The 12,278-nt window shown below is 34.3% G+C and overlaps 1 protein-coding gene across 8 annotated transcripts in view; it reads right to left on the bottom strand.

The window, feature by feature from the left end:
- Nucleotides 1-12,278, bottom strand: part of PCNX1 (pecanex 1) — a 168,823-nt gene that overhangs the window by 76,604 nt on the left and 79,941 nt on the right. For 6 of the 8 annotated variants that reach the window (XM_040477561.1, XM_040477563.1, XM_040477562.1 and 3 more), the window contains one exon: nt 8,382-8,566. The exons of the other annotated variants lie outside the window; for them this stretch is intronic. In XM_040477561.1, the coding sequence (XP_040333495.1) occupies nt 8,382-8,566 (185 nt within the window). The remainder of the gene's footprint in view (nt 1-8,381; nt 8,567-12,278) is intronic. 8 annotated transcript variants of the gene reach the window in all.

The following is a 12,278-nucleotide window of genomic DNA, read 5'->3' as shown; positions in this document are numbered from 1 at the left end:
CAACCTCATCTTGGTAAAATCGACAACAGGACAGTGATACTGATGACATTACAAATGACAAGGTAAACAAAAAGGCAAGCCACAGAATGGGAGAAAATATTTGTGATTTGTATCTGACAAATTAGTTACGCCTAAAATATCACAAAAACTCTTACACCTCAAAAATAATACAACCAACCCAATTTTAAAAGTGAGCAAATTATTTGGACACACATCACAAAAAAAAGATCAACAGTCATAAGAGAAAATGTAAATTTAAAACCACAATGAGATACAACCATTAGGGTTAACATTTTAAAGGCCAGCAAATGCAAATGGGGACAAGAATGGGAATGAGCGCAACTCACATACACTGCTGGTGTGAATGTAAAACCACTTTTGAAAAGTTAAGTTTTACTAACAATGGCCAAAACCTGGAAATAACACAAACATCTATCAGATGAATGGATACACAATATACACACACTTGCACAATGGAATAATATTCAGCACAAAACAAGAATAAACTAACCCGTGCAACGTGATGAACTAAAAACATTACTAAGCGCAAAAGGCCACATTACAACTGCATGTATATGAACTTCTAAAAGAGGGAGAACCATAATGACATAGAATATGCAGTGGCTGCCTGTGGCCAGGGGCGGGGGTAGGATGGGCTGCAATGGGGGCAACAGAGAATCTTTTAAAGATGATGAAATGTTCTGTATCTGGATTGTAGTATTTCACAGGTGTGCGCATCTGTTACAACTCAACCAACTGTACATGTTAAATGGATGCAATTTATCATACCTAAATTATGTATCAAAAAGTTGATTTTAAAACAAAGAAGAAAAAAAAGACTGGTCAGGTTAAGAGTCTAAGTAGATGGAGGAACGTGAGACAGCATGTAATCAGTGGAATTTCTACAAAATATAAATCAAGAGTGAGTGATATTTGTTGTTTTCTTTTTGTGGTTCATTTAAAAAAATACTACACATCAGATTCAAAAGTAGTACATAAAATGAAGAAAAGTTCCCTACTCCCCCAGAGACAGCCACTGTGTTCTTCTGAACAATTTTTATGTACGTTTGTCCTAAGACAATTGGATCACTCTCCTCATACACATTCTAAAATTTACTTCTTTTGCTTACTAACTAGTTTAACTTTTCATGTCAATAATAAAGATGCATATGTTGCCTTGGTGGCCCTGTCCATTAACCCTCTGAATTCAGCTCAGGTCATGATCTCACAGTTTGTGGGTTCGAGCCCCATATTGGGTTGTGTTGATAGCTCAAAGTCTGGAGCCTGCTTCGGATTCTGTGTCTCCCTTTCTCTCTGCCTCTCCTCCATTTACACACACACTCTCTCTCTCTCTCAAAAATAAATAAACATTAAAAATTTTTGAAAAAGTAAAGATGCATCAAGTTCTAAATATTATACTGTTTATGTACTATCGTTTCTTTTAGGGGTTCTCTAATAACAAGAGATTTAGACTGTTTAAAGTTTGTCAAAATTACAAACAATGTTATAATGAATATCCACGTACATATATCTTTTCAAGTTCGCAAATTTTGAGTACTAAAAGCTATAGGCATTTTTGGTCTACAGTTCTAAACTGCTCTCTAAAAACATTCAATCTTCAGACTTTTTCCAATAATAGATACATTACACAAAGATGAAAAAGATCTCACCTTGTTTTTAATCTGCAATTTAAAAAATTATGAGTACAGGCGCCTGGGTGGCTCAGTCTATTGAGTGCCTGACTTTGGCTCAGGTCATGATCTCACAGTTTGTGGGTTCGAGCCCCACATTGGGCTCTGTGCTGACAGCTCAGAGCCTGGAGCCTGTTTCTGATTCTGTGTCTCCCTCTCTCTCTGCCCCTCCCCCACTCACACTCTGTCTCCCTCTGTCTCAAAAATAAACATTAAAAAAAATTATTAAAAAATAAAATAAAATAAAATAGATAAATTTTAAAAAATTATGAGTAAACTTGAACTGTTTGTGACTGTATTTTTTTTTTTAATATATGAAATGTATTGTCTAATTGGTTTCCATACAACACCCAGTGTTCATCCCAAAAGGTGCCCTCCTCAATACCCATCACCCACCCTCCCCTCCCTCCCACCCCCCATCAACCCTCAGTTTGTTCTCAGTTTTTAACAGTCTCTTATGCTTTGGCTCTCTCCCACTCTAAACTCTTTTTTTTTTTTTTTTCTTCCTTCCCCTCCCCCATGGGTTTCTGTTAAGTTTCTCAGGATCCACATAAGAGTGAAACCATATGGTATCTGTCTTTCTCTGTATGGCTTATTTCACTTAGCATCACACTCTCCAGTTCCATCCACGTTGCTACAAAAGGCCGTATTTCATTCTTTCTCATTGCCACGTAGTATTCCATTGTGTATATAAACCACAATTTCTTTATCCATTCATCAGTTGATGGACATTTAGGCTCTTTCCATAATTTGGCTATTGTTGACAGTGCTGCTATAAACATTGGGGTACAAGTGCCCCTATGCATCAGTACTCCTGTATCCCTTGGGTAAATTCCTAGCAGTGCTATTGCTGGGTCATAGGGTAGGTCTATTTTTAATTTTCTGAGGAACCTCCACACTGTTTTCCAGAGCGGCTGCACCAATTTGCATTCCCACCAACAGTGCAAGAGGGTTCCCGTTTCTCCACATCCTCTCCAGCATCTATAGTCTCCTGATTTGTTCATTTTGGCCACTCTGACTGGCGTGAGGTGATATCTGAGTGTGGTTTTGATTTGTATTTCCCTGATGTGACTGTATTTCAACTAGTATTTCAACTTTTCTAGTTACTGATCTTTATCTTATTGATGTGAAGTGCTTAATGTAGCAAAGACTGATGACTGACCTCCAGTATTCATCCTTTCCTTATTCCTTGTATTAATAGGACCTTCCCCTCATTGAATTTCAGCTGAGCCTATGTTCATCACCTAATTAGAGACATTTCCTAACCTCTCTTGCAGTTAGAAGTTGCCATGTGACTATGTATGGGCCCAAGGGAAGTGGGAAAAGTGACAGGCACATTTCTCAAGTTGCAATCTGAAAGATAAAGACTAACTGTCCTTACTTTTTAGCAACACCCCTCCCCCTTCCTGCTTTTCAGACAAATGACATTTGTTGACAACAAGTGGAGCAGCCACTATGGACCAGCAGGGAAGCCACACATGGAAGATAACAGAACCAACCCCCCTGCTAGGGATAGCTCCTGTGAGACTGTTAGAGAGACAGGTAAACTTCTCTTTTATTTTAGTCACTGATTGGTGAGGGGCTGGGGGAGGAGGGTGTCCTCCATTGAAGAACCCAACCTATATTTCAGCTAATGCATATATTAATCAAGTTTAACTTAAACTTAGTTTAAATAAACTATAATTACATAATAATGTTAATAATGATGATAGCAATGATTATTTATGTAATTGACTTATCATTGCCACGCACTGTTCTAATTGCTTTGCACATTTTAATAGATATGATCCTCACTATAGACCTATGAAGTAGATACTGTTATTAATTTGATAAATTAGGGAACTGACGCACAGGGACAAAATAACTTGCCCAAGGCCACACAACTCATAAGCAGTAGAGTGTGGACTGGAAGACATGAAGTCTGACTATGGAGTCCACTACATCCTACTCCCTTTCATGGAGATTTCAGAGATAAAATATTATGCCATCACTTACAAACAAGTTAAAGAACAGTTAATAACATGGATAAATAACATACATGCTAAGTGAAAAAAGCAAGATACAAAACTCATACAGTAGCACCAAGTCACCCACCATGATCCCAATTCCGTTTCAGGAAAGTATACAAAATGTGTGCATTAAAAAAGACAGGGAGGAAAAAATTATAAAATTTCAAAATTGAGTATCTCTAAGTGATAAAATTACAGATCACTTAATTTTCATTATAGTTTCTAATATTTCTAAACTTGTATTTCTGTTACAAGAATGAGAAAAATACATTCTAATTTATCAAAATGAAGAAAATATCCCCAAACTTCACACTTCTTCCTTTTAGATAATAATAAAGGATCTTTATTGCTTCAATAAAAATAAACATTTTGCTTTCATTTGTATATATTTTGTGTCGCACTCCCCTCAATAAAAAACAAAATGCGGCTTTTTTTGTATTCAAAAATATCAATAAAAGATCAAGGCCGCTGCAAAAAGAACATAACTTTTTGTTTAGATGAATGAAAATGATCTGCCGTAACATAGGGCACTGACGTATAAACTCCAAGGTCCCATAGCCCTCTGATCTCTGTATAGTAAGAAAAAGTATCTGTAATGTAGCACAAAATGTTAAGGCATACAACATAAAACATATAACATATAACAAAATGCATAATACATATAACCCTGTTTAAACACCAAGACTAACTCTAATAAAAATCATGAAAGTATTATAGATCATCTGAGCCCCGCTTTTTAAAGTAAAAAATTTTAAAGCCTCCAAATCATATTTCTGCTTAACAACGCATAGCTGCTATAAGCCGCTTAATAAAAAGGCCAATAGGGAGGGTAGGGTACTGGCAGATTTAAGTCTTTTTCTAGAGCTGACCACATTTTCAAGTTAATAAATTCTGTAGTAAAGCAGATTATCTCAAAGAATACCTTCTTTGTCAATCCTTGCATAGCAATGAAATAAAAGAAAGCCTCAGAAAAGTTCAGTCATCACTTTTTAAACCTCGAATGCATTAATGAAATTAAGAAAACATATCTGTCAGAGGAATATCACCTATGATTTTTATATATTTCATATTTACATTTTAAACATAGATACAAACTTTTCCTCATTTCTTATTTTTTACATGAAAGTTTTATGTACTATTACATATAATTTTTCAAAGCATATCTCCACCAACGACCACCACTAATTTCACACACAGAAAAAAAACACACGTAAATTTTCCTGTTTTACCAGGCCTTATCTAGAACGTTTCCTCTGAGATGTGCCACATATTAAGCATTTAACTATCAACTATAAAGGCATCACTACATCGATTTATTAGTCTAAATTTACAAGAGAAAGCTGAGTTTAGCATAAAACTGAGAAGTGATTGCCAAGTTTTATAGAAAAAGCTTGATAGATTAAAAAAAAAATAGAACTTTAAGGCTATGTGAATTCAGAGTCCCTCGTGTGACTTATCTGGGCACTAAGCACAGCTTATTTTATTTAGTGTAACTGCAATTTAATTCAGAATATAGTAGGAAACAAACTGCAAAGAAAGGAGTCCCCCAGAAGACTGGTGAGGAGGTACTTTAACCCTTAAGATGTGGTTAAAAAAAAAAAAAAAGTGGTATGTTACACTGAAGGATTTGAGAAATTCTTAGACACTAACTGCCTTTTCAAAGATGCTAACTTTAGGGGCACCTGGGTGGCGCAGTCGGTTAAGCATCCGACTTCAGCCAGGTCACGATCTCGCGGTCCTGAGTTCGAGCCCCGCGTCGGGCTCTGGGCTGATGGCTCAGAGCCTGGAGCCTGTTTCCAATTCTGTGTCTCCCTCTCTCTCTGCCCCTCGCCCGTTCATGCTGTCTCTCTCTGTCCCAAAAATAAATAAACGTTGAAAAAAAAAATTTAAAAAAAAAAAAAAAACAAAGATGCTAACTTTAAAACTTATCTGTCACATCATTGGAATCTTTTTTTTTTTTTAACTAAGTTTGCATGGAGGTGAAGTCTATAAATAAGAAAGAAAACCATCCAAATTTTTCCAACTAGGTTCTAAATCATATACTTACAATTCAGCCTTTAAAATTAAATATGATTAACAATTATGCCTGAGTACCTATGATGAAAATACATTTTCTTCTGCTGAAAAAGCCACTAATAAAATCCTTAAAATACCACCTTCAGTGAATTTTTCCACCATGTCTAATGTTACCTGGTAACCCTGACACGCTAGTTAAAATTCAACAGAGAAATAATGGGTTTATGGGTTTACGGCTGTCGTTTATAGTTGTGGTTATCTAGTATGATACCACAAAGTAAAGATGTAGAAAACAGTTAAGGAAAACTACCTAGGCTTAGAATTAAACAATGCCTGACTGCAAGTTTCCTTTAATCCAAAAAGGCTGTTCCTCTGTTGAAAGTAAACCAAGTATTACGTATATATGTGTACATAGGCAAACATTTATATGCACTCAAACATACATATGTATGAATGTATATGTATGCTTGTACGAGTGTTTTATATAAATGCATTATGTGTACACATTTTCATATGTAAATATCGTACATTAAAAAATTTTCAACCGAAGAAGCTAAATTTGGAAGGAAACAATCCTTTCTAAATATTTCATATTTTTAGGGAATATCATGACTCACTTTAACATATTTGAGTATACAGGACCCAAATTCATTTACCCAAAGTTATCTTACCACTGTTAATTATAATCATGAAGAAAATTAAACTATGTAACAAAAATATTCTAGTGGAATATATTATAAAAATCAGTATCTCCACCAATACCTTTAAGTTCAACTGTAGCTCATTTTCAGGATCTTTTTTGGCCAACTTTATATGCTATGGAACAGGTATACACTGTCCACTGATTGCTTGTTTTGTGCTAATTATCACAATACATTCAATTTGGCCGCAGCCAGGTCCCACAGGCCAGTGACTAGCTATTAGAAGGCAGATAAGAAAAAAAATCCAAATTTCAAGACAACATCCTGAATATTCACCCACAGATGCTAAAGTCACTCCAGACTTTACCTTTAGAACTGTCCAGTGAGTTCATATGTACATATTTTCAATAATCTGCAAGTGGATTCAGAATGGGATTTTACCATTAAGGCTTTCTTAGCAAGTTTTTGGGCAAATTAGGTTTTATAGAGAAAAGTCATCTACCACATCATTTTATGTTTGATTTGGCAAAAGTCTAAAAATCCAAAATGGGTCAAAATTAAGCCTTTTATTTTCACAAAGCTGCTACCACAAACCGAATGGGCAATGGTGATGGCCACTGTAATTTCATATGCACAAATTGACAAATCCTCTGTTCAAAGGACTTTGAGTGAACCTGAGAGAAATAGCGATAAAAAGATATCAACTGAGTATTATTTGTAACTAAAAAAGTATCACCATTCTAATTCAAAGCAAGTAACCAAATTGAGGACCCTCCTAATAAACTCCCTTGCTTCTTCAAATTGTAAACTCAAAAGCAAAAGCACTCTGAAATTAAAATGTTTTACTGCCTTCTCTTTTTATTTAGAAATCACTATATATGCCAATGTTATAAATATCTTAGATGACCATTTTCAGGTTTCTGTAAGATTTGCTAAGGATAATTATTTTCATCAATATGCTTGTCTAATTGTTAACTTTCTATAACGAAGGATTTTACAAAATGGGAAATGTCAACAAATGGCATATGAAACGTTATTATATCTAATTCGGGCACCTTATACCACACATCCTTCTAGCCAAGGTGCCAAGTGGATTATCATCTCTATAAATGAAACACAGCTATAACAAAACAAAATCACTGGGAGCAAATGTGGTGCTTTCAATTGTGTATTTTTTAATAACAAAATTATCTTCATTGTTTTTCATTTTCTTGTTACTAATCTGCATTCTGAACACAAGATGGATTTACAGAGAAATAGAAACTAAAGAATAAAATACTCTATATTTTATATACTTTGTATATATTTTACATACAAAGTATAATATAAAATACTGTCTGTAAAGTACAAAAGAGGTATCTGAGTGGCTATACATTACTGAGGTTTTAAACTACACCACCCCTCTGAGAATAAACTACTTAATAACTTATATTAATATTTATAGGTATATTAACAGGAAAAAAAAAACTTGATGAATTTATTGATATTAGTGTAGAGCCATGGTGTCCTCAGAGTACTGCATTTAGGATTACGTAAGTCTATCTCAGGTGACAGACACTGAAATGAAATATAGAATACCCAAAAGAAAGATTCCATAGCAACAGACCATCAGAAAGTATCTTTGCCCTTCCTGCAGCACATTCAGCAAATTCAAAGAATTTAAGATTTAATCAAAATCATTTTTCAAAAAATCAGCATTTCCCCACAGAGTACAAGTGCCAACGAGTAACAGGACTGCCCGAATCATTTTAAGAGAACACTAAAGCATGAACATTAATACTTTTAACTATCTACCAATAATATGCTAAAAACAACAAAACAAAACAAAACAAAACAGTAAAAGTTGAGAGAAACCGAAAAGGGAAAGCAAGTCAAATTTTCCTCACACATAGGACAAATCCTATAAAAAAGTGCTCTTATGCATAGTTCCAAATGAAGCTGTCTCACAGAAATTGCAATCATTGTTACCCATCATCTGCTGTATTACAGTTTTGTATCACCAAGATTACATAAGGCCTGCATACCAAGTTCATCGTGCAAACTGCTGCCGCCTACAGCAGATGCATTGTCATGTGATGCTTCTAAGTGGACACTCCCATTTCTCACCAGCAAGGAGGCACTAGCACTGAGCACTGCAGCCTGGGAAGGGGGGCGGGACTGGACTTTGACCTGGGCTGTGGACTGCTGGCCTTGCTGACCATCTTGAAGGCTAGGAAAAAACATGGATTGGGGAGACATTACAGGGAAGAAAAGAAAAAAACAACAGCTAGAATGAAGTCAATATAGAAAATGGATTTCAAAATGTAACCTGATTTTTTCAATGTAACCTAAGAAAGCTAACAAACTTTGCAACATATACAGATTACACTGCTGTCTTAAATCTTCTGGTCCTTAGAAAACCGAGTCATTGTGATGAACACAGCAAACATTTAATGTATATGTAAACTAACCAATCTGTGACTTTTCCCCACCCCAAGCCAACAAAATTCTAGTGTAAGGAAAAAGAAAGCAGCAAAGAAAAACAAGCACATTAACTATATATGGGGGTTGTAGCTGGTCCCCAAGAGATAAATCCTCTTTGTCAGTTTAAATATGCACTTTTCTTTATAACCTTTATAATTCTAGAATTGTTCTTTCAAATATTCTGGCATCTCGAATTCACAATAAAACAAAGTTTCTATGCACCTGAAAACCAAAGAATCCTTATCAAATGCTACCAAGGTGACAATTTTCAATCAAAAGAAAATCACAAACTAGTGCAAGAGAAATGGAATAACAAACATCGACTCAACCGAGTGAAATACAAATGACTGCTGGGATGCTGCAAGTATGATTAATTTATAAAGTATTTTTTCTATGAAAAGCCTGCGTATTTTTTAAATAAAGCCACACAGGCTCTGTATACATGTTATTACCTTCTCCAACCCATTTCATCATTTCATTAACAAGGGCCCATCATTTTAGAAAATCTTAAAAATATTTTGGAAACCTGTAATTTCTCAAGGGATATTACAGTCTTTTTTAAATCTTACAGAATTCTGTTAATATATTATTAGTATTTTGTTATAGACTTGCCATTTATTAAAACTATCAAATCTAAATATCTAAACATCTATAATTAAGAAACTATTATATTCTTAACTCATTTTATATTTTAGATGTTTAAAATACTATGAATTTTAATGTGCTTAATACTCAAATTTAAATCAATGAAACTCATGAAAATATTTTGAGTATAATTATTATATGTCATTCTCTACATGATGTTCAAAGTAACTGCATTGTTATTAAATTAGACCTTTGAGTAAACAACCACAGCAAGACTGCTGCATAGGATGGCCTTATTCAGTTATTTTATCATTTTTTTGAGTACCAACTTCTTTCTAATGTTCTGAATTCAATGCAATGATTTCTCTGATGCCTATAAAATAAACTCATCTTTATGGACAGTGAAGAAAGCTGCAATTTAAAGTAACCATGTAATAAAAGACTAAGTAGAAAACACTGCTTATGCTGCTGAAGCCTGTGGTTATGGCAACAGAATACACTTTGGAATCACACTGTCTGATAAAGTAACCACATGTGACTATCTACACTAAAATTTTAGTTCCACAGTTCCACCAAGCTCATTGCAAGTGCTCAAGAGCCACATCAAGTAGCTAGTGGCTGCCGTAGTGAAGAGCTACCGGAGTGGGCAAAAGCTAGTAGTGTCCACCACACTGGACAGTGTTAATTACATAGATCTTTCTACCACCACAGAAAGTCCTACTAACCATTACTACCTGGAACATTCATAGTTCAGGCTTCTTTTAGAGCCAACAAAAAGTATACACTCTAAATAGAGCAGAGGAATGTGTGGAACACATGAAAAAACCAAGTCCACACAATGTTGACTTGTTGATGCTTACTTGCATTATTTTTTTAAGCTGTAACTATAAAGGTATTCGTTTAATAACTCCTTTGGAGTAGATGTTTGTACAACTGACATAAATCGAGAGATGATCTTGGGAATTAATGGAATCAAATATCGTTGTATTTTCCATACATATATAATAAGTCTGTTACTCTTCCTCAAAATCCAAAGTTATTTACAAAGCTTACCAAAATGACCAAATCTTACAAGGGAGAAAATTCTGACAAAAAAGGTGTTTTAAGTAGTTCAAGTACTATGTCCCTTCCGATTCTGAATTGGAAGACAGAAGAATTTTATACAATATGTACTCAACAAATATTTCTGTCCTTTTTTGTTTTTACTTAAAGTCAAAAACAAAGGTGCTATATGGCAGTTAGGTGTATTTTAATGTGAACACATTTGAGAATACAATAATCCTCAATATACCCATATATACAAAAAGGTTTCCAAAGTATTAGGCAATGCATGAAAATCGATTCCAGAATAAAGAAACAAAAGAAACTAGTGAAAATCTATGTGGCTGTCAAGGTTTTGAACATCAAAAGCTAATCATAAATGTTTATGTCCCTTGAATTCCTGTTTTGAAAATCCTTCAACAACCAAAAAACCTCTCATTTTTACAGAAGTTGGTAGGAAAACTATTCCTGGATGTTTGTACTTTACCTAACTAATAACCGACAGGAGCTAATATTTTTTAGAGTACCAATTCTCTATCAAAACTACCAGTTTGAGAAAAGGTAGCAACTATTTTACAACATAGTAAAAGGAAAGATAGAAATTTAGGTCTAACTATTGGCTATCAATAGTATCAATGACATGCAATCTTACCCATTAACATTTCCAATTTAAATGGCAGAAAAACAGGGGCCTCTGGGTGGCTCAGTGGGTTAACTCTTTATGTCAGCTCAGGTCACGGTTAGTGAGTTCAAGCCCCCACATCTGTCAACACAGAGCCTGCTTGGAATTCTCTCTCTTGCCCCTACCCCACTAGTGCTCTCTTGCCCCCTCTCTCAAAAATACAAAAATAAAGTTTAAAAAATAATAAGGAATAGCAGAAAAATATAGTTGGTCTTGGTCTTTCTTTCCTCTGTACCACTTATTTAGAATTTGGCACCTTCTGCCTTATATCGTTGGTTATTTTTATTTGTGTCTCCATGATGAAAAAGTAAACTCTAAGAGTATCATCACATTATTCTTATGAATCTGCAGATTCCAGAGAATACTCAAAGGAATGCCTTGAACACAGTACACAAACAACAAATATTTGGTGGATTTTCCTGAGTACCACAAAATGATCCCTATGAATTTCTAATCATGTATTCTGTTACTACTATGACCTTATTTGATTACAGATCTTTCAATCTTCTAACACTTTAAAAAAAAAAAAAGATCTAAGAATAAGATAAAGCTTTTGTCCCCTCCCCAAATGCAACTAATTTTTCATTCCAGTCCATTAACCAGAGTTCTAAAAGATACCATATTTGGGTTGATAAAAATAGATAAATATGGAACTCTTAATACTAGTACTATAAAATTTTTAAATATTAATCTTTGCTTTTCTCTCTAGTAACTGAGAACTGGCAAGGGCCTATCGAAGCTACCTACGAGACTAACTTAATGAAAAGGACACTTAAAAATAATTCTGAAACAAGACATTCTAACAATTATTTTAAAAATCTGCATTTTCCCTTCAGGAAGAAATTTATGATTCACTCACAATCCTTGAAAACATACAATTTACCAAGTTGCTTTTGACTGTCAATTACTTGAACTATTTATTAAAGTTTAAAATAAGTTAGTACATTTTACTGGTACTTATATAGTAATTGTAATTAAAGTACTGTCACTCCTATTCCATTTCCTTTTGACAAACAAGTTTTTCAAGTTTTCCATGACCATGCAATCCTATATTTACTTAAAGATGAGAGTATTATTATGTAATTCAAACAGAATTAACACCAATATTTTCTACCTGAATATTTTTGCAATTTAAAAAAGATTTTATCTA

Source organism: Herpailurus yagouaroundi, unplaced genomic scaffold, assembly GCF_014898765.1.
Source record: "Herpailurus yagouaroundi ecotype Mexico unplaced genomic scaffold, PumYag 141, whole genome shotgun sequence".
Taxonomy (NCBI): Eukaryota; Metazoa; Chordata; class Mammalia; order Carnivora; family Felidae; genus Herpailurus; species Herpailurus yagouaroundi.
Note: the sequence above shows the minus strand (reverse complement) of the source record. Positions and strands in the feature narration are given on the sequence as shown.